Source organism: Myotis nattereri (assembly GCF_964212035.1).
Source record: "Myotis nattereri genome assembly, chromosome: 10".
NCBI classification, from domain to species: Eukaryota; Metazoa; Chordata; class Mammalia; order Chiroptera; family Vespertilionidae; genus Myotis; species Myotis nattereri.
This window is the reverse complement of record NC_138085.1, coordinates 59,569,597-59,591,744: the sequence shown is the minus strand read 5'-3', so window position 1 is coordinate 59,591,744 and position 22,148 is coordinate 59,569,597. Positions and strand designations below refer to the sequence as shown.

At 47.8% G+C, this 22,148-nt stretch overlaps 1 protein-coding gene across 2 annotated transcripts in view; it reads left to right on the top strand.

Moving 5' to 3' along the window:
* Positions 1-22,148, top strand: part of EPAS1 (endothelial PAS domain protein 1) — an 81,538-nt gene that overhangs the window by 42,308 nt on the left and 17,082 nt on the right. For both annotated transcript variants that reach the window (XM_081100551.1, XM_081100550.1), the window contains exons 2-6: positions 5,381-5,571; positions 12,586-12,737; positions 13,172-13,256; positions 16,246-16,364; positions 16,455-16,660. In XM_081100551.1, coding sequence (XP_080956677.1) covers positions 5,381-5,571; positions 12,586-12,737; positions 13,172-13,256; positions 16,246-16,364; positions 16,455-16,660 — 753 coding nt within the window. The remainder of the gene's footprint in view (positions 1-5,380; positions 5,572-12,585; positions 12,738-13,171; positions 13,257-16,245; positions 16,365-16,454; positions 16,661-22,148) is intronic.

The following is a 22,148-nucleotide window of genomic DNA, read 5'->3' as shown; positions in this document are numbered from 1 at the left end:
CGGGCCAGCCACTCATTCTCTTCTCAGGGACCTGAAGCCGGTGTGTTCCTCCCTCTGGCAGCCTCATGGTGGGTGGGGGGTGGGGGTGGGGGGGGCGGTGGTCATGGGAGCTCCTCCTCATTGCATTTGACCTCATTTCCTCCATTCACAGCTCCTGCACACTGGTACCCGCTTAGAATTTCACCACCAACCAACAGACTCATCCAAGATGGTTTCATTAGCTTCAGGCTCTCCCCCTGACCCGTAACCCATTCTGCTCCTCAGCCATCGAACCTTATAGGTAGTGGACATACAGTTTTGACACCCTGATGGCCCCCAGGTGTTACTTGGGGCAGTCCTGATCGTACCAAACATCAGGAGACAGTCGAGAATTAAGCAAGCAGCCCCGTGGGTGCAGCTGGTGACATCCTGAACATCCCGCCAGGCTATTTCACCTGGAAGCCAGAAACCAGGATCAGCTTGCACAAGAGCTGACAATGGTGCCATCTTGGAGCCATGACCCAGAGGTTAAGGAGACATTTTTAAGATGACGAAGCCCTGGACCAAGAGATTTGTCTTGGTTGAACTGTAGCGTGTACCTGCTGGAGCTTTAGGACTCGTTTGTTTTGCCTATTGATACGCTGCCTGGCTCTCACCTGGATACTTCCCTCTGGTGGGATCCGATGTCTCAGACTTTGAGTTTCCAACTCGGGGGACTTAACTATAAATTTGTGTATATTAAGATGTAAAAGAAAAAAAAATACAGATAGAAACTGCTTGTTCTCCATGGAGAGAGACACACATGCAGGTTGGCCCCGCAGCTTTCAGGGAGCACCAGGGAGTCCCTTCTGACACCACCACCCCAGCCCAGCCTCTGCAGAGAGGGAGGCAGCCTCCTGCGGAGCCCACCGCACCGATTCCCCTTCTTCCTACTCACTCCCCTTTCGAACTCCGAGATGGGTTTTTAGTCCTTCTCCTGATGTCTAGGTCTTTTCCCTGCGTGAGTGGGTGCTCACTTAAGGACAGAGTCTCCTCCCATCCCCCGTGGAATCTTGATGTCACTGTCTCTTTTCAAAGCTCTAACCCTCCTCTCCCTCCTGTCCTGTACACAAACATCCAATTTGTGGGCAAGTATCTAACACAGCACCGTGCATTTCGAAGGCATCCAATAAGCAACCGTTTCCTTGCTGCCGGTGGAGAAGAAACCTTTGATCCTGGAGACCCAGATGAACTAGGTCTGAGACAATATCTAATTTAACAAGTTACTCAATCCCTCTGAATCCCCACTTCTTGGGGATGAGAGTTCCTGTCTCTCAGGGCTGTTGTGAGACTCGCATGAGATAACACAGGTAGGAACAAAAAGTGTTCTCTGAGCCCTGCAAACACCACCAAGGTATTGTTATGTGTCCTCCTAGGATCAGCTGAAACCCTGCCTCCCTCACCTTGTTTACTCACAGCTTGCTTCTTATCTTAACCACCCATACAGCGTATTGTTTGTACTTGTTTTGTAGTTAATAGAAATGTTTCAGGTTGTTGGCTCCCTAACTAGAATGCATTCTCCTTGAAAACAAGGAATGTACTTCTTATCCACCCTGCAGGTCCACGGGTCCAGCACAGAGCTCGGTAAACACCTCTGTGTCTGCGCGCGGGCCCAGGTACCCAGGGCCTGGTTTACGCTGCGTGTCCCATACACAAAATATCGTGTCAGACCAGCCTGTGGTCACAGCAAGGCCACCAAGAAAGACAGATGTAGGGACTTTGTCAAAAGAGCAACGCGGAGTAAGAAATACATTTCGGAGTCTTTTCTGAGGATTTGGAAAACTTAGGATAAAATATCTTTTTACAAGAAACCAGAGTATTCTAACATGCCGTGTCTAGAATGTTCATTTAAAAAAAAAAAAAAAAAAAAAAAAACCTGGTCTATTGCAGTTAATTCTAGAACCCATCTAGGGAGCGAAAATAAAGTTTGAGTATTTTAGGAAACAAAGTCTCATTGACCGAAGAAGGTTCAGCAACATGACCCAAAGAACTGGTCAAGATCAGCCTGACACCAAATATGCCTCCAGCCCTGAGGCGGTTTGGCGATGAAGAACAGCTGTGATGGCCAAAGTCTGAATGTGACTAATACTCATATTAGCCAGATAACGGAATCGTTATTGTCTGTCATGATGGTTTCCATTTGTGGAGAGCTTTCTGGCACAGGCATACCTCAGAGATATTGCGGGTCCATTTCAGAACACTGCAATAAAGTAAGTCGTAAGCTTTGCTTGTGGAGGGTCTTGCTTTTGATTTGTAAAAAAAACACGCAACATCTGTAGAAGTGCAATAAAGCGAGGTACACCTGTACTTCCTTTTACGCTCATCTCATTTGATCCTTACAAATAAGGCATGAGATCTCTCCCATTTTACAGATGAGGCCATAAGGGCACAAAGAATGCGCTTTTTTGTCCCAAGTTAGATGGCTAGATAGTTTGTGGCCAATATATTAAAACATCAGTCCTCCTAACTTTCAGTCCCCTATTCTATTTGCTAAGAGACCTAACCCATGATAGATGGTGTGAGGAAGTAGACTGTATATGCAGTGGTTGGGCTTAGGGGCGGGCGGAATCTTACCTTCACACTCGGCATTAATTATACTTGCTCTTCGGTGTTGCTAATGAAATCATGACAGTGTTACACATGGCAGTGTTGACTCTTCCCAGAGTCAGCATTAGGCAGATAACTCTGGGCTGTGTCAAGTTGAACTAGATAACTTCATTAAAGTCACGTTAGTCCCCAAAGTGCAACTAAAAACCAGGTAGCTAAAATGGAGTCATGACTTTTAAAAGCCAAAAGGCTGTGTGAGATTCTCAATCTTTCTTTTTCTAAATGTTAAGATGTTTCTGGATCTTTATTTCTTGCTAAAGCCACTGTCTCCTACCATTAAGCAGTGGGAAGTGTATCGGCCTAGGAAGAGATGGGTCCTAGCCCTAGCTCTGCCATTAATCAGCTAGATGGCTTTTGGTAAGTCACTTAACTGGGCTGGGGCTCAGTTTCCAGATCTGTGAAATGGGGACAGCAGCAATTCCTGTCTTGCCCATCTCCCAAGATGGTTGTGTGGATGGAATTAGACAGGGAGCACCCATGTGCCTCAGGACTTCTAAGCGCCTTGCTCTCTAACAATCTCCAAGGGCTTATGCAGACACTTGCTTTGTGATTTGGGGCAAGTTGCATATCATGTTTGAGCCAGTTTCCACATGTGTAAATTGTGCTCACAAAACCCTACCATATTGTGTTGTTAGGAGGATTATAATGATGTAATATCTGTAAGGTACTTGGTGCAACACCAGGCACAAAAGTAGGTGTCAATGAATATTTGCAGGTCCAGAGAACATGGTAGGACCCAAATGTCAAATGCCATTACCAGACAGAGCACTGACCCCAGACTGCTTTTCCCCTTCCTGGTTCTCTCTCTGTTTCATCTGCTCTTCGCTCTAAGGAAGGGACAATGGCGAAGGGCCATTCTGCGCACACACACACACACACACACACACAATGGTGTTAATGTCACAGCCTGTTCTGGGGACCTTTCCCACCCCAGGATGGCTTCTCTAGGTGCCCCTGACGACTGGTCACGTGTTGATGTTGCTTGGGGTTGCCAGGGTTGGTGCTGGAGAATGGAATCAGCATCTTCGAGACACTGGCTTTCATGACATACAGGGTGATGTGTACAGTTTTAGTGTCCTGTGCCCTTCCCACCCTTACTTCCTGTGCCAGGATGCCTGCGAACCTTGCACAGCTGCTTTTTCTCCACAATCAGAGGTCAGAACTAAAATGCAAGTGGGAGAAGCTAACATGCAAACTGTCAGGAAAGGTCGGGTGCCAAAGCAACTTGATCCTGAGGCAGATCCGAGAGGGTGGTGATGGGTGGGGTGCAAGGGAGGGAGTTCTGGGAATTGGAAGTCGGGGGGAGAGGAGGGACCAGGGATTAGGTGAAGGAAACATAAAAGAGAGATAGGACAAGAAAGAAAAAAAAACCACAACAGTTCCACCCTTTTCACAGTTTTTCGGAAGGCTCTTCTTGACCGTTAACAGCTATTGGACATTCTTTCTGCCGTCTGGGCAAATGGTGCTTAATCCATCCAGGGAGCTGGATGTTCTGTTTTTTAAAATGAAACATGTTGTAAAGTCAAAGCCGTGCCTCTGCCCCCGATCCTGAAGGGTTTGAAAGGCATGTCCACATTCCACGAATCCCAAAATACAGATTTTCTGTCCAGATTAGAGGCGGCGAAGCCAGACAAGAGGAGCACAGCCCTGGCCTGGAATCTCAGGCGGGAGAACAGAGACAGTGAGCTGGAGCCGGTTGGATGAGGCCTTGAGGGCCATACTGCACTGGACACTTGAAAAAAAAAATTGTTTACCAACCACACAATACATGTTCTTTCTAGAAACATAAGAAAATACAGATAAGCACGAAGGGAAAAAAAACAATCCCCATATGCTCACCAACCTAAAACTGCTACCGTATTAGTCTATAGAGAGACAAGACAATCAATCCTCCATGGTTCTGGGGCCCACCTGCTGGTGCCGAGCCCCACTTCCCCAGGTACCTGCAGAGAAGCTGCAGAGAAATTGGCCTCGATGGACCCATTTCCTCATCTGTAAATTAGAGACGACTTGCAGGGGTACTTGTAAGAATTAAAGAAGCTACAGTAGTAGTGCTTAAACCAGTGCCTGAATATAGTAAGCACTGCACATATGATAGCTATAAGAATAGTAGTTATTTTATTCTATTTTCTAGATTTTTTACAATATACAAGAACTGTTCTATATATTTCTATGAAAATTGGGTTGTACCGTAGACTTTGGCAATGTTTTTATTCTCATGATCGTCCTTTCATGGGCAGATTTGTTATTAACATTAGCTAACATTGATTGCTTCCAGTGGAGATAGGCCTGGTGCTAAAGGTTTTACATAAACTGTCATACGTAATCCTCACATAACGCTGTGGAGCATAAGTACTGTTATGACCATTTTACAGATGAGAAAAGTGAAGCTAAGGAACTTAGATAACTGGAGTGTATAGGACTGCGCATTCACTCAGCACCAAGATAGCCAGGACCAGGGCCAAGGCACTGCCAGTGGGTGAATTTAGTTGGCAAGTCTTTGCTCAAACCCCACCATGTGAAGCCCAGTCTGGGCAGACAGGAGGAGCAAAGCAGGCGGGAAGACAGTGCCCATGGCAGCAGAGCTCGCAGTAGAAAGCAGGTTGTGATGTTCAGTTGGCTGGTGTGAGCACGTATTGGTTCAATGTGAGAGCTTGGTCGTACCCTGGGTGGGGAGCCCTCAGGATGTCTTAATCAAGGGTATGATGGAATGACAGTGACATTTTAGGGACTAACCCCTTCTCTCTCAATCTAGGAGTAGCTCGGAGAGGAGGAAGGAGAAGTCCCGGGATGCAGCAAGGTGCCGAAGGAGCAAGGAGACGGAGGTCTTCTACGAGCTGGCCCACGAGCTGCCCCTGCCTCACAGTGTGAGCTCCCACCTGGACAAGGCCTCCATCATGCGGCTGGCTATCAGCTTCCTGCGAACACACAAGCTCCTGTCCTCAGGTGAGGCTGGTAGACTCGCCCAGGAGGCTCCGTGGTGCCAGAGTTAGAAGGCCACTGGGAAGGTCTCCCCACCCGGGAACTCCCACTCTGCAAAACGTCCACCCACAGAAACACCATCACTAGTGCTTTCCTCCTCCATGTTACACTCCTCTCTTCCAGCCATGACCTTCACCATGAATACAGCCATGAGATGAAGGGCAAGGACGGGACCAAAGAAATGCAGGGGCACCTGGAGGCTGAGAGGAGAGGGGGGCTGGGAGAACAAAGCAGCTTTTGCTGGCCTCTAAGCTGCCTTCCCATAGGCCGTACGACCCACGCTCCACTCTAGGAAGTGTTTTAGAGCTTGTCTCCCAGCTACTCTCTCCAAAAGGGCAGAGATGTGCCCAGACGGGCTTCCCCTCTTCCTAGCCAATACGCCAGGCTAATTATTTGGTGTCTCTACTCTTGGTTTCCTCAACTGTAAAAAGAGGTTAAAAATGCATATTGCACAGGGTGTCGGTGAGAATTAACCAAGATGCTGTCTGTAAGGCACCTGGCCCAGCCACACTCATTCACACTGGGGTGTCTTTGACAGATAACCACCTCCCCATGGAACTAACTCATTCTCACCCTCCCTGGTATCTCTGTAAGTCTCAAGTTCACAAAACATTTTTTTTTCTCAGAGTTTACATTCTTCATAAAGCCATTTCCTGTTAGTCCTGACCGAAAGAGGTGGCCTCAGGAATTTCCCAGTTTCAGATCCTATGTGACAGTCCCGATTAGTCGGTCAATTTTGTGAGAAATCGGGGCAGTGGGTAGTGTCGCCTGTTGTGGCACTACAGGTTGGCAGTGTCCAAGGTAGTGAGGGCGAGGGAGTCGGGCAGGGAAGGGAAGGTTCTTTGGTGGTTGGTTTTCAGTTTTCCCAAGTGAGCAGGGTGCCTTGGAACCGGGTGGATTCCGCCATCCTGTTATGAAGTGGCTATTCTGGGAAAGGAACCCTGAGCAAGGGGAATCCAGCGTGAGGTTGGGAGGCCAGACGGACAAGTGCTATTCTGGGCCCTGGAGCACAGGAAGGATGTGAGGAAAAGACTTTCAGAAAATAGGCTGACAGCTCAGTGGGACCGAGGGCTGGAGGGCTCAGCCTGTACTGTAAGTGTAAAGAATCTTGGAAAAGTACAGATGGGAGGGGGAGAACCACGGGCATAGACAGACTCTATAAAATACTTCCAAGGAAACAGGGCAAAGCTGTGGGAGATTCATTGTCATTCATGCTACAGAGAGAGGGAACAATGGGCTGAAGTGTAGGAAGGGCCTGGAGATGCCATCTCAGGGGACACGTGTCCCTCTTTCTTTTGAAGAGGCTCATGCCCTGGGACAGGTGAGGGCAGTATCTGAATCTGCTCTACACAGACACAGAGTCAGCAGTGGAAAATTTAATAACTAGATGAAGACCCTTCCTATTACCCAGAAACATCTTCTCAACTTCCTCGTAATGGTACTTGAAATTCTGCTCTTAGACATTTTATTAATTCCTTTGGGTTAATCATTGATTCCTTCCACCACCATCCCCCATTCCTCCACCAACAGAGAGCCCCAGAAAGATTAATACATTAATCCTGGGACACCTCTCAGATTGAATTGGGACTGTAGAATGTTTCACAGATGATGAAACCTGAAGCACAGAGAAGCCAAGGTTGCCCAAAGTCACACATTTGGGACGGGGAGAATCTGCACCTGAAATTCAAGTCGTTCTACATCAGCCGTGGGCAAACTACGGCCTGCGGGCCGGATCCAGCCTGTTTGAAATGAATAAAACAAACAAAAAAAAGACCGTACCCTTTTATGTAATGATGTTTACTTTGAATTTATATTAGTTCACACAAACACTCCATGCTTTTGTTCCGGCCCTCCGGTCCAGTTTAAGAACCCATTGTGGCCCTCAAGTCAAAAAGTTTGCCCACCCCTGTGCTACATCTTGGTCCATGGGAAAAACACCCAGGAGGGCAGGTGCCTTCTGCAACCTGGGCAGGCGAAGATGTTGACAAGGACTGGGTGTGTGTGGAAGAGGACGGGAGAGGCAGGGGAACCAAAGTTAAATGGAGGTTCTGGGGGCCGACCCTAGCAGTGGGGAGGGGAGGAGGTCCTCACGCATTCAGTGAGTGTTCCTGTCCTTTCTCTTAGTGCATGGCCTTTTTTCCATGTTCTCCCACACATAAGCCCCTCCGTGGTTCAGAAGCTGACTTTGAGAGGAACCTGCATCAGAGGCTGAGCACGTCTTTGCACGTGTGCTGACGGGAACCCCCTGTGTGCCAGACACGCCAAGGGAGATAGGAGCAGAGTGGCCACAGCGAGACCTCACACATCCCCACTCGGGAGCCTTTGTTGCAAGTTGTGAACACAGACTGCCTGCCCTCTGGCTGGGCTCAGCCCCAGACCAACAAGAGTCCTCAGCCTGTCAGCTCTGGGCCTCTCTGTCCCAAAGTAAGAAATGGCAGGAAAGGATACAGAGCCATCTGGTCCTGGCGTCCTTGAAGGAGCAGTTCTCATACAACAAGCATCGCCCGGGGGAGGAGGAGATAGATGGCTTTCGGTGTCCCTTTCTCTCCCCTCCCTCCCAGGCTCCCACCACACATTCCCTCAACCTGTTGTTGAAATTGTTTCCAGGAATTGTGTGGGAGGCACAGGACCTTTTTCTTTCCAAGGCATGTGTGTTGCTTTTTCAACACACATGGCTCAATGAAAAGGAGCAAGAATTTGTGGGCAGGTAGACCTGCGTCGGAATCTCAGTCTGGCGGCTTTTTCTCTGCAGCCTTGTGGGAATTTCTTTCCTGTCTTCGAGCTGGACTTTCCTCCTCTGCACAGAGGGGATAACAGGACTTACCAAGCGATGCTGATTAAGGATTGAGAACATGGATATAAAAACCCGTTTCCTCTTGCCTGCCACATACTAGGCTCTTGATAAGTGGTAGCTTAGAAATCAAAATTACTAGCAACAATAAATCGATTGATAGTAAGTATACATATAAATAACATATATAATAACTATACTATCTTCTTGCCTACCTTTCAGCAAATTCTGTCAAAATGCAGAGTTGCCACGCTTTTCCAGGTCAAAATAGACTCATTATTGAAACATTTCTAACAAAGGTGAGCGCTGATGCTGGTTCGTTTTGTCATAGGAAATAGCTGGTTGCATACCTCAGAGTTCAAAAGGCTAAAAAAGACGAGGTTTTGCTTTAGAAAAGTTTCTTCTTTACTTAGTAACATGTTTCCCTTTGATTCTCACAGTAGGCTGTTCTGTGTGGGAATGTTGAAGAGGAAACCTCAAGGCTAAGAAATTCAGGCTAGGAGTCTGGGCTGCCGAGTGAGATTTGTATCACCGGAAGCAAACTGAAACAATAGCTTTATGATATTAGCTTCCACGCTGGGCCGAGAACAGAACACACTCTGACGGGAACATCGGTGGAAATACCACTTGATTGTCTTAAATCCCCTTTCAAGATGAGCTCTGCAAACCGTGACCAGATGAGGGTCACCTGCATTTGCAGGGCACTGAACAACTGTAAATATGCAAAATTGGCTTTTCACCTTAAAACGGATTTTTTTACATCCCCACACGCGTATGTGGTGAAATCAAATTCCTTTTCCACGAGAGCTGGGGGTTTGTGTCAAGCAACGTTTCTAAAGAGAATTGTCGGGTTGATCATTGATTCATTGGCATTTGCTTAGTGGAGACATCAGTCTTAATAAGAGATTCTGATTTCCTGATCTTTAGACTATTCAGGGAAAGATATTCAAATGTGGGACAAGACATTTTGAAGTTTTTACCCTGACCTGTTCTTGCAGGAAGAGTGGAGCCACGGGGGGAAGGAGTGGAGGCAGACGTGGCTTCTGGTGCCTTCTTAGGATCACTTTCATGCTTGTTTTCCCTAGGTTTTCACCCCCTACATTTTTACCTCCCCCCGCCTCATTCACCCTCCAAACCAAGGCCTTTTTCTATCCTGTTTGAAGAGGAGCCAATAAGCTGATTCAGGCTAGGATGTGAATGTCTAGGCGTAGCTAATGGATAATCTCTTCTAGAGATACTGACCTTGTGTAGATCATTTCCTTAAGACTTAAACCAAAGAAGGATCTGGTCAGTCAGTAGGTATTCGCTAACCCCAGTTCCGTGCTACGGCTTATGAAGGTTAATTCAGAGAGGAGAGATAGGCTAGTAAGTTATGTAAAGAACAACGGAATGACTCTCTAAGGGTGAACTTCCAAGGCCACTGCAGAGGCCAGAAATAATAGGTGAAACCAATACCTTCTGCCAAAATGTGAGTGTAGCCCAAGCCTGCTCCCTGGTAATCGTGGCGTTTACAAGTGTGGCTAATGATCCAGTAAGGGATCCCAAAATAATTTCCTTGTGGCAACGAAGACTGCTCTTGCAGCCCGTACCCCCCAGGAATTGGGGGTGGGGCTTCTGTGGCCCTGGGAGAGCTGGAGGAGAGGAATCCGTCTAAAAGGAATGAGAACTAAGTGGGGACTGTCTGCCAAGCACATCTGAACCAGGAAGATCTCAGCAGGATGGCTTTAACACGAAGAGTCAAAGCAGTGCGGGGACCTCTCAGAGTAGGAAAGAGAGAGGGAGGATGGCCCTGGTGGCGTAAACGTGCACCCTGACCAGCAGCAGCGCCTTGGGACAGCCTGGTCAGGAGCGTGTGCCCTGCTACCCTGCTACCCTGCCACCCACTCACCCCAGACGCCCAGCTCCTGCTGCCCGAGGGCCCGCCCCACGAGGGCGGTGCTGCCTGAAGGAAATGAGTGGTGCTCCGGAAAAAGTGCTCCGAAACCTCAGCCCGCGCACATCCTGGCTGTGGGGAGTCATCAAAGCCTGTTTACAGGGGCTATTTTTAGCATTAAAGGATCTTGTTGTGCTCCCTGGGCTGCGCCGGCTTCAGCTCAGCAAAGTGCCTCTGATTGTGGTGACCTGCCCTCTTCTTTGGGGTCAGACTCTGAAGGGTCTTGGGAAGCAAGTAACTGAGGCCGAAAACCTAAGGCCATTTGAAGGCGCCCGTGGGCAGCGTGCTGAGCGCCCCCGGTGGTGCTAGCCTCACAGCAGTATATCTTTGTCGCCACCAGCACCGTCCAGTCCTTGGGGAAGGGGTTGCTCTCACACCTCTCCACACCCTGTACTCCCTAGGCCAGGACTGAGCACAGAGCAAGTGACGCTTGGTGGCAGATACCTAATGTCCTGCTTTGTGACTAGCCCAAGGCAGGCACATACATAATGGGGGCATAATAAGTGCATAATTTCCCAGGTGCCTAAGGCCAAGTCAGAGACTGGTGATGCCTTAGGGAACGCACATGCTCGCAGGAAAGAGCGAGAAAAGGCAGCGGAGTCTTCAGCCGAGAGCGATGTTCATGACCCCCGGCCTCTTGCATGAAAGTCTGCCTCTGTCCCGCAGTCTTCACCCTCAGCTCCAGCCGACAGGGAGCCAGCCAGGTTCCTTCAGGAGCCCCCAGAGGAGAAGCAGGTGCCGTGGGGGCAAACAGTCCCACAGAGGAAAGAGGCCCCGCTGTCCCAGGGTCCCCAGGGACCCGGCCTGCTGGCTTCCTGGTCCTCCAGCCATTGTGACTTCAGTTCCAAGACGTTCTGTTTCCATTCATGGCCCCCCGAGTGCCCCTCTCCCTCTCCCCCCTACCCTCCCTCCCCAGAGGCCAGCTGGCCAGCTGCTGTGGCTAATTTCGCCACCTCGTGGAGGCAAGTGTCCTGGGCATGGATGGAAACCAGTTGCGCTCTGTCAGAACTGTTAAAAACAGGAAATTTTAAGCAGAACTATTTCCTCTGGGCCTAGTTAACTCAAATAAGGTTGTCTTGGGATTACTCCAGATTTTGAAGTCAGTGTTGCCACTGAGATCAAAGAAATTAAAGAGGAAAAAACCTCCTTCATAGGCCAGAAATCACAGGGCTGGCCTCTGCTGTCTGGGGGAGGTGGTCACCTATCTGGTGTGACTTACATGGTGCTGAGAGCCTCTCCTCACCCACCCCCAAATAGGTCACCCCCTGCCAGCACAGGCTGATTCCCCCAGCTTCGGGGTCACTCGCAGGGCCTTGAATCAAGGTGGTGATTCTCAATCTGTGGTCCGAGGGCCAGCAGCTCCGACGTCACCTGGCAGCTTCCTAGGGAAGCAGATTCTCAGCCGCGACTGGAGGCCTCCTGGATCAGAACCCTGGGGACGGGGCCCCTCGAGGGCCGCCTCGTGCGGTGGGACTGTGCGGGCTCCACACTTAGAAAGGTGCTGGGCCTGGTTTAATTTTTCAACAAGAGATCCCACATTTTTACTTTGCACTGAGCCCTCCAAATTACATAGCAGTCCTGAGCCCAGAAATCCTTGTTTAAGGAAGCCCTGAAGGTGATTCAGGTACCTGCTCTGTCTAATTGGAAAGCACGGAGTTCAGTCGTCGTCTTCCTGAAGCTTCTGTTCCCGTGTAGACCTTAACTGAGAGCCTAACACTGTCAGGGGCACCGCCTTCACCTGGCCTCCAGTTCATTGCCATCAGTTTAGCTGACTAGTTAGTTAGTTGGCAGTCACCAAGTGAGCAGGGATCAAGTGTGGGTATGTGTGCAGTATAAGGCCATTCCCAGATGGTCTCCCTTCCTATCGGCTAGCTTCCTGCACCAGAGTGTGGAGAGGAAAGAATTTCCCTCCTTTTGTTCCATGATTTCAGTAAAACAGAGGGGAAGCCACCAGGATACTACTCTGTAGGGCCCACTCTTGACTCTAAAGGCTGGCCTGTCCCCGGACGGGCCTGTTCTAGTCCTCTGTAGAAATAGCAGCATCTGTGACTCGGGCACATTCGCCGACCCTGTGTGCTCATCCCAGGCCCCCTGTTTGGGCACGTGGCAGACACTTAGATGGTTGGCCGTGTGCATTTCCAGAAAAGCCCCACTCCATGACTGTGCGCCATCCTTGGCAGACATCCGTCTATGCCAATCACATCTGTGTCAACACCACATTCATGCAAGCCATTCAACCCCCCTCTCTTTCCAGTTTGCTCTGAAAATGAGTCCGAAGCTGAGGCTGACCAGCAGATGGACAACCTGTACCTAAAGGCCTTGGAGGGTTTCATTGCCGTGGTGACCCAGGATGGCGACATGATCTTTCTGTCGGAAAACATCAGCAAGTTCATGGGACTCACACAGGTGACCACCCGCCTCTGGCTCTTTCACAAAGGGGAAATGTTTCTATTTGGGGGTAGAAATTAGTGGAAGGTTCTGATCACATCCCTCCTGACCTGTCTCTGCACATACCCCCCTCCCCCCCTCTCTGGTCCCCAACCACAGCCTCAGAACCACACTTTCACCCCCTGGCCTTGGGTTTGGCATTGCCGAAGGCCATCCTGGTAGACAGCTCTGCTGACCAGGCTAACAGGCCAGCTCTTGTGAATCAAGTCTCTGACATCAAGGGCAGTCCTGTTACATCCGCCTGTCTGTGGACTTCACACCGAGCTGGGAATCTGAGAAGATCAGATTCAGTCTCTTTCCTATGTCCAAATCTAGAAGGTGGCTCAGCTTCCTCTTGGACCCTTCTGTTTCAGTGTTAGGAATACTAAAGTCCAGCCTTGTTTTTGAAACAGGTGGAACTCACGGGACACAGCATCTTTGACTTCACTCATCCCTGTGACCATGAGGAGATCCGTGAGAACCTGAGTATCAAAGATGGTAAGGTATTCTTTATTGTGTCTCCTTCCTTCTTGTGCCACCGGGAGGGGATCTGTGTTCCTTTTGTATAGGAGTACAGAAGACATGGATCATGAGTATCATGGTCCAGAAAAAACCGACACGCAACACACTCCAGAAGAGCCTGTGAGAGATCGAGTGCATGTACTAGTAAAGGACCTGATACTCAGAAGTCTCCAGGGCAGCCAGACTCCTTACGTGGCAGCCCAGGGCTCCCCAAAGTGTAGAAGTGGAAGCTGCCAGAGTGATGCTGAAGTGGGCACAGCATCACTCTTCCCCGTTCTGTTGGTTAGAGCGAGTTACAGTCCAGCCCCGAGTCAGAGTGGGAGGGGACTACACAGGCCGAGAATATCACGAGGCTGGCTCATTGGGGCCACCTTTGGAGACTAGCTACCTTGGAGCCAAAGACTAAATCTGGTCCCCTGTGGAGACATAAGACAGGTAGATTTTGATGGAGAAGAAATTTAAAAGGTTTAGTGTATTGCACTCTCCCTGTGGGGCACCCAGTAGGTGCTGGTGGGTGGGAGAGCCCATGCAAGCAGAAAGCACTTTGCAATGGCAGTTGGAATTGCTGCTTCATCTCTTATAAATGGGGAGATTCAAGCAAAGGTATGAATGGGGATATTATCAAGACTGAGGCTTTGGGCAGAAGAGGAGGTCAGTGACTTTCAAGGTCCCGTCTGAACTTGACATTGATCATGGCCCTGGGCAGATTCTGCCCATGTCTAAACATCACTTTTAACATCTCCCACCTGTCACTGCCATGATGTGTGCTTGTCCAACCTGAATAACAGGGAAGTGATACTAAGCCTGCAGGGTTTGGCTGCTGTTACTGTACACTCTGCAAAAGCAGACATTTTATTGGCCCACTTCCACCCTTGTTATAAACTGAGTTTACAGCCTGGGCCTGCAAAATGCAGAATTCCAACCTCCCAAACACCCCACCCACCCACTGACCTCTCATAAGCCCCATCCTCTCCACCTGAAGACCTTGGACCACCGAGCTCCTTGAGCACACAGCCTGGAGAGCACTCCATGGCTGTTCCATGTCTTACCTGCACTGTGAGAACTTCTTTTCTGGTTCTATGGGCAAGGGGCTACCAGACTCTGAATCCCTTCCTAAAGCAGGTGTGTGAAGCCTGAGAAAACCAAAGACTCTTTTATATTCTCTGCTCCAGAAACCCATTGGTCCTAGGGTTCTCAGTCTCTAGCCTCTGTCTGACCATGTGACCTGAACCAAGTCCCTTCATTACTCGGTTCCTTGGAATCTTTCTTTTCAAATTGGCAGTATTGAACCAGGCAAAGTCTAGGACCTTCCAGCTCTCCAGTGCCATGATTCACAGCATGATCCTAGTCTATTTATCTAAGTAAACTTTAGGTCTCTTGGTCCACGTATCCAGGACTTGGTATCAAACTCAGTAAATCAGCAAGCAGCTCCTTATTGAAGGTGCCGGCCTGAGTGGACTCATAATCTGGAAGCAAAGGGTTAGTCTGAGCACCAAGAGGAAGATAAGACAAGGAGGCAGATTGTGAAAAACTTTGAAGGCCAGGTGGAGGGCCTCGAACTTTATCCTGTAGACAGCGGGGAGCTATTGAAGGTTTTTGAGCAGGGGTGGAGTAATCTGATTGGAGCCGTGTTTAGAAAGATTAATCAAAAGGTAGAATGGCAAGAATCCAGAGGCTAACAAGTTAGGAGGCTACGGGAATAATAATCCAACCTACAGCCACACTCATCTCCAGCACTTGAGCTGGTTTTGGTGGTGGGCCAGGCCCCAAAATATAAGAACATCTCATGATATGCCAACCCCACCTATGAAAATTAAAATTGTAGGAAACATCATTAAGTATGGAAGGCATGGTTTTATTATCACTATGGAGGAATATTCTTTCATTAAAAAAAAAATCCACCAATTTGGTCCATTACTTAGTAGGCTCTCCTGGGGATGTATAAGGTAGAATCAAAGGTGACACAGTTCACTGGACACACAGATCTTTGGGGACATGACAGTCATCACAGCCCTCAGGAGGTTTAGGTGCAGAGGCTGGTGGCTGTGCCTGGAGGGAGGAGTGTGAGTATTTGAAACAAGGCTCTGAAATGTTCTCAGATGCTGGGCAGGGGGCAGGGGTGCACCTTGGGGACTCAGGATCGGGATGGTGTGTAAGGAAGAATTTAGACATGGACAAGGGGACTCAGATGACACTTTCTGCATTTATCACTTTATTTTACAGAAAGTGGAGAAAGTTCTGAATGGGCAGGCTACTTGGAAACTATAAGGAAGGAAGCTATATTGTTTGTCTTGGTGATTTATTTAATTCTGGCTGAGAAAGGATATCCATGTTGAGTTAATTCTCAGAGTGGACTTGCTCACCAAATCCCAGGAGATTTCTACCAGAGGTCTCTCTTGAGTTTGACATAAGTCAGTTGAGGGGGGAAAGCTGACGGCACATTATCCTGAATGCAGCCATGGTTGGTGGGAAATAGGGCACAGGAAGGTACACATTCCTGTGGGATGGGAATGAGGAAAAGACAGGTGTGTGTGAGGGACATTTCTAATCTGAGAGGCATATTCCCTTGGTGTCATTGTGGACTCACCTAGACTATCCCTTGGAATTCCTCCTAGGGAGGCTGCACCGGCCCCAGCAGAGATGTGCTGAGATTGTGGCCAGTGGTCACTCATTGCCTTGCTGCTCTGAAGGGAGCACCTCCCACGTGCTGGGTGCAATGGGAAGAAAACAGTGTAACACCCCTAGTCTTTAGGTGCTTGTACTCCAGTTGGGGGGCAAGCTGGAGATGAGAAGGCCTTAGTCCTTAGGCCAAGATGGTCTAAGTGTTCATGGCAAGCTACAGGTGCTAAAAGAGCAAAGACTTGGGAAATACAAACAATACGTTGAACAGACAACACTGCAACTGGGTCCCTTTTCTGTATATAAATGAAAAGCTCAATGGTTCTGTCCACTCTTCCTCACCCAGGCTCTGGTTTTGGGAAAAAAAGCAAAGACATGTCCACAGAGCGGGACTTCTTCATGAGGATGAAGTGCACTGTCACCAACAGAGGCCGCACCGTCAACCTGAAGTCCGCCACCTGGAAGGTAGGGCAACACCAGGCACGGGCTGAGCCCCAGATGCACCCCGCCCCATGCTCTCAGCCCCACATCTGACCCTCCATGGCTGGTCTCCAGGTCTTGCACTGCACCGGCCAGGTGAAAGTCTACAACAACTGCCCCCCTCATGGGGGTCTCTGCGGCTACAAGGAGCCCCTGCTCTCCTGCCTCATCATCATGTGCGAGCCCATCCAGCACCCGTCGCACATGGACATCCCCCTGGACAGCAAGACCTTCCTGAGCCGCCACAGCATGGACATGAAGTTCACCTACTGCGACGACAAGTAGGGCCCAGGAGTGTGTGTGCTGCGGGCAGAGTGTCTTACGTGTGTGTGTGTGTGTGTGTGTGTGTGTTGTGCCAGTGATAAAGGCATGGGTCTGGGGCATAAATGTTGTATTGTTGGGTGCCAGCTTGTGGGCCTGGGTCACCGTTCCACATTCCACGTTCCACTCCATCCATGCAGCTAAGGGATGCCTAACACCATATTCGGCTGCTCCCCATTGATTAGCACCAGGGTCTGACTGCAGAGCTGTTCTGGTGTGCGGCTCTGTTGTCATTGTTGATCACTGTGATGCGTACATCCCTCCGCATATGTATGTGTCAGGCTCCTGAGGACATTTCCAGGTCAGTCTGCTTCCTCGGGAGATGAGTGGCAAGAGGTCTCCATCAGTACCCCCAATTCAGATGCCAGCTGGGAGCCCGGGCTCTGGCCAGGAGACTGCCCCATGCCCGCATGTTCTGCACATATTCTCTTCCATTACTGAGCTCTTCCTTCAGTCTTTGCTCCTTCTGTGTCACCTCTGCTCTGGCCACTATCCAGCCTAGTTTTGAAGGCTTTTTGATAAAGAGACCTAAACCAGACTCTCATCCCCAAAACCAGACCCAGCTGGAAATTCTCTCACCCACAAGACATCCGGGGGTATCTAGCTTTCTTGGTGGGCAAGGCCCGACTTTTCAGGCCAGGGTGTTTCTTTCCCCTGATTCTAGACTAACCTTATGTTGGCTGGCACACCTTCTTAGGATTGGCCGACCCTCTGGGACGATTTAAATATGTTTGTAACAGCATGCTTGAGTCATTCCTGTCCCCCGGTTCTGACCATCATGGTGCCAGGACTCACAGCTCTTGGAGGTGGTGGGAATTATATAATTAGAAAGAAGCACTCTCACCTCAGAGGGAGAAAATGCCATGTATGAAGACTTTTGCCCTGTTGCTGACACCGTCAGCATGAATTATAGTTGTTAGCACTGTTACTATTGTAACAATGATGATGATTAGAGGGAAAGGCTGCCCCAAAGGCAGGCACCGAGAAATCCACGTGTGTGTAAGGGTGTTTAGCAGAGGCAGTCTTTGTATTCACATGAACGTTCTTGGCAGGAGACAGTTTTGTAACATGCACCCCTCTGTGTAGTCTTCTGAGGTGACGAGGGACATCCCACTGCAGAGCCCACCCTGGCTTCAGATGAGCTGGTGCCCCTGAGGAGCAGCTGTAGCACCGTGGACAGTGACAGCGGCCTGCGGCCCTGTGAGGGGGTAGCACAGCCATGGGCAAACTACGGCCCGCGGGCCGGATCCGGCCCGCTTGAAATGAATAAAACTAAAAAAAAAAAAGATCGTACCCTTTTATGTAATGATGTTTACTTTGAATTTATATTAGTTCACACAAACACTCCATCCATGCTTTTGTTCCGGCCCTCCAGTCCAGTTTAGGAACCCATTGTGGCCCTCGAGTCAAAAAGTTTGCCCACCCCTGGGGTAGCACGTCCCCACTGTCGCCCACACGCACCGGGAAAACCCTGCTTTCCTAGAAGAGAGCTTGTCATGCCTAGATAATAGAAAAGAGGGATTTATTTTTTGTTGTTGTTTGTTTTTTGTTTTTTTGTTTAGCTTAAGATTTTGATTGTTGTTACAATGAAGGAAAAGAATCCTCTGGAAAGGGTAATTTGAAGTTATTCTTTATTCATTATCTTGTTTTGAATGTGTTTCAGGTCATTTCCTGAAAGCAAGCAACCTTTGGATAAAAGAGGAGGGGGGACATGAGGAATGTGGGGTGAGCGTGATTAGAGAGGAAAGGGGCACAACCCTGGTTAGCTGGGTTCAGGGCTGGCAGGCCGAGGCTGCACTGGCTGGAAGGGATCTGTGGTTTAGGGCTTTTGAATGTGGAGGCGATACTGAATGAGAGTTCTATTGGACACAGCGCACTGGAAGCAAAACCTTGCCTTTCACGAAACCTAATGATATGGCCCACACTCTGAATTCAGTGGTGCCGGAGAGATGATGCAGAGGTATCTGAAGACCTAGAATGCTGTGCTACACAGAAGTTATGTTTAACCGATTAGCAGATTAGTTAACAAGGGCACAGACGTGGCTTAGACAATTTATAAAGTGACTATTTTAAGTCCTTAATCCCTAAGTATTATTTCTCAATTGCTTTGATGAGGACTGGTATTTTTTAGTTTTGGTAGCTTGTTTTGTTTTCATTGTTTGTATTGGGATAGGGAAAGCATATTTGTAGTGTCTCTCTCCCCCCACCCCTCTCTCATATTTTCCTTAATACCCTTCCAAGATCAGTGTTTCAAAAACTAACACTTGCATATGAAAGCTAATGGGAGGTGATTTCCCATTTTAATCATGGAATGCACTAGTTTAGTGGCATCTGGCACACACAAAGGGCTATGATTTCCCACAAAGGGATTTTTTTTCCCATAAGGAAAATTAGAAAGAATCTCAAGAAAATGCAAGTCAATCTGAATCCACAAAATCACTTTTGAGACCATTTGGTACTTCTTCTTAGATGTATTAAGATCACAGACCTAATCAAACAAACAAACAAAGGGTCTTAAAGAAAAAAAAAAAAAGGAAGAACAGAGAGGAAAAGGGGAAGAGAAATTTAAAAAGAGGCAAGAAGATAGGATTCTAATCTTGTGTTTAGCTCTCAAGTTTCCAAAATCAATTTAATCTGAAACATCTGAAACTGAGTGAAGGAATATATGTCAAATGCGTTCATGTGTACTATATAGTCGACTGCTCTAGACAGGGAGAGTCAGGTTGAGTCACAAGGTTAAGGAAGAAGACTGTCCCAGTCATCAATATAACTGATGATCTCATCTTCGTTTATACTCCATTTCCTAAAATACTGAGCAACCAATTAATGAACTCTTACTTATTGAGCATCTACACTGCATCTAACCCTGTGCCAGAGACTTTTATATTAAAGAAGTGAAAGAGATGGTCCCTGACCTCGAAGAGTTTACAGTTTGATACATGAACAACTTGATGAAACCACAGTGAATAGTACAAAGTAGAGCATTCCATTCACCCAGAAGGAAGACAAAATGTTTTCCCAGGCCATTTAAATTGGATTGCTTTTTCAATTCAGGTGGAGTTGCCCTCTAGTGGTGAAAGAGAGTAACTGGAAGCCACGCCATCAAGGAGGGCACAGCAAAATCTGTATTTTACATAATCCCACTGTGATTTTGTCAATTTTATGAGTCTTCCTATACCATAGAAGTAAATTATAAAAGCAAATTATGTGGAGAGGATCCATAGTACTGGGAATGGAGTGGATGGGAGGCATCAAAAGTACAGTGAAAATTTGAAAGTAACAAGAAGGGTCATGTAATCTTTATAAGCAGAGTTTGAGGGCAGTCCTGTTTTGTTATTGAATTAAGGCAGCATAGGCATAATAATATCAGAAGCATAATAAGTTTAAACAGTCAAGATGCCTGCATTTTAAATTCTGTGGCTCAAATTTGAGTTTTTTATACGAAGTGGGAATAGCAAAGGTAATAATAGTGAAGATGATGCAGAGAATGTCAATGAAGACAATTAGAAAGAGCCATGAGTTATAAAATAGATACACATCAGAACACCTGGAAGGCGAAAATATCGAAGTCTAGGAAGAAAATAGTTTGCTGACTCAGGCAAATTAATAGTCAAAGATTATATACTTTCATGCATATTGAGAAACATTTAATAAATTGTTTTATTTTTTTAAGAGGATGGGTGGCATCTTTAAATTCAAGGTGATCTTTTCAGATCAATACATTACGTGTCATTTTTTTAGTTTAATATATAATGTATTCTAAATATTTTTGCCTTTTCTCTAATTGGCTTTTCTCTGTTCATCTTATGCAAGAGGATATAGTGTGTTTCTTTAAATCCCTGAGTTAGAAGAAACTTTAAATGCTCCCCTTGTGCATCTGTGTCTCCGGCAAATGACAGTCTTTTTTTCTTTTAATGACAACATCTTGAAATCAGCCTAACAGAGTCTGAGCATAGACATATGAGAAGTGCTCAAGTGCGACCTGTCTAATCTAATCTGCTTAAGATTCTCCCTGACAGGGGCAGCCCTACAAATTCTCTTTGGAATTTATTTCAAAGTTTACTAGACCTCACAATTCAAAAGCTATTCCTCCTACACACTCTGGTTCTTTCTTGCTATAATTCAAGACAAATGTCCTCTAACTGTGCGTGGGCTCCAAGGCAATGCAAGGCAGCCGCAGCATTTGGTGGCGCTCAGAGCAGGGTCAATCCAGGATTGAGCCAGGGCAACCTTCCTAGGAATAAATTAACCTGTCCGGGGACACATCACACGGACAGGATGGAAACGGATCGCCCACTGACTACAGCGCTGGCTGTATAGATTTCACCTGATTGTGTCATATATGAGGAAAGCACAAGGCTAAAAGTACTGTGGTTTAAAACAAACAAAATCTGGATAAAAATATATTAAACCAGAGGGCATTTGAAATCCGAGTTAGTGAATAGTCTGGATATGAGGAAATGCCATTTCAAAGCTGATATGCACATATAAAAACCAAACGGGGCGAATCGAGTCTAGGAGAGACCATTGCCCAAAGGGGTGGGGGTATGGGGGGAGGGGAGGAAAACAGGCAGAGACTTTAATAGAAGTGTGGTTTATTAGCAAGTACATTCTTTGAAAAACAAATAGGTGGTTCTAAAGAACTTAAAACTTTTATCCTCTTTAATAGTTTCAATACTCTAACCCAGTGGTTCTCAACCTTCTGGCCCTTTAAAGACAGTTCCTCATGTCGTGACCCAACCATAAAATTATTTTTGTTGCTACTTCATAACTGTAATGTTGCTACTGTTATGAATCGTAATGTAAAGATCTGATATGCAGGATGGTCTTAGGCGACCCCTGTGAAAGGGTTGTTCGACCGCCAAAGGGGTCGCAACCCACAGGTTGAGAACCACTGCCAGTCTAACCCATCTGGTTTACATGATTACTTTACTTAGCAAATCCTTTACTTGTGTGGGGAACTGGGTTTAAAACTGCAGCCAGACCTCCTTTGACTCCAGGCAGTGGCTCCCGGAGTCAGGCGCTTGCTGCTGTGTCCCACGGCGACCGGACCCTGGCAGTGTCACTGGGAAAAGCAGCCGCCGCCTTATTCCTAGTGGGTCTCTACTGCCTCTTGAGGCGATGGCACTGACACTGTAGCTGAGAGAATGATTTTCCTCCACCTCTTGGTCACAGGCAGTCCGCGTTGGAAAGAGCCTCTGATCATTTTTAAGGGGAAAGGGCCATTGATGAGCAATGAATCCCTGTCATTTTGCATTGCGAAGGCATGACTGACTCTGAAATCCAGCCCTGGCTGGTTGGAACCTTGTATTTACTTGGGATAACGTGAACTTCAGAATTCAACAACTGTTCTTTCCTCTCTATTTTGTTTTCTCTTTTTCTTCCTTCTTCGTCTGCCTCCCACGGTTGCCTACGTCTGCATCTCCCTCCCAACCTCCCCCCGGATCT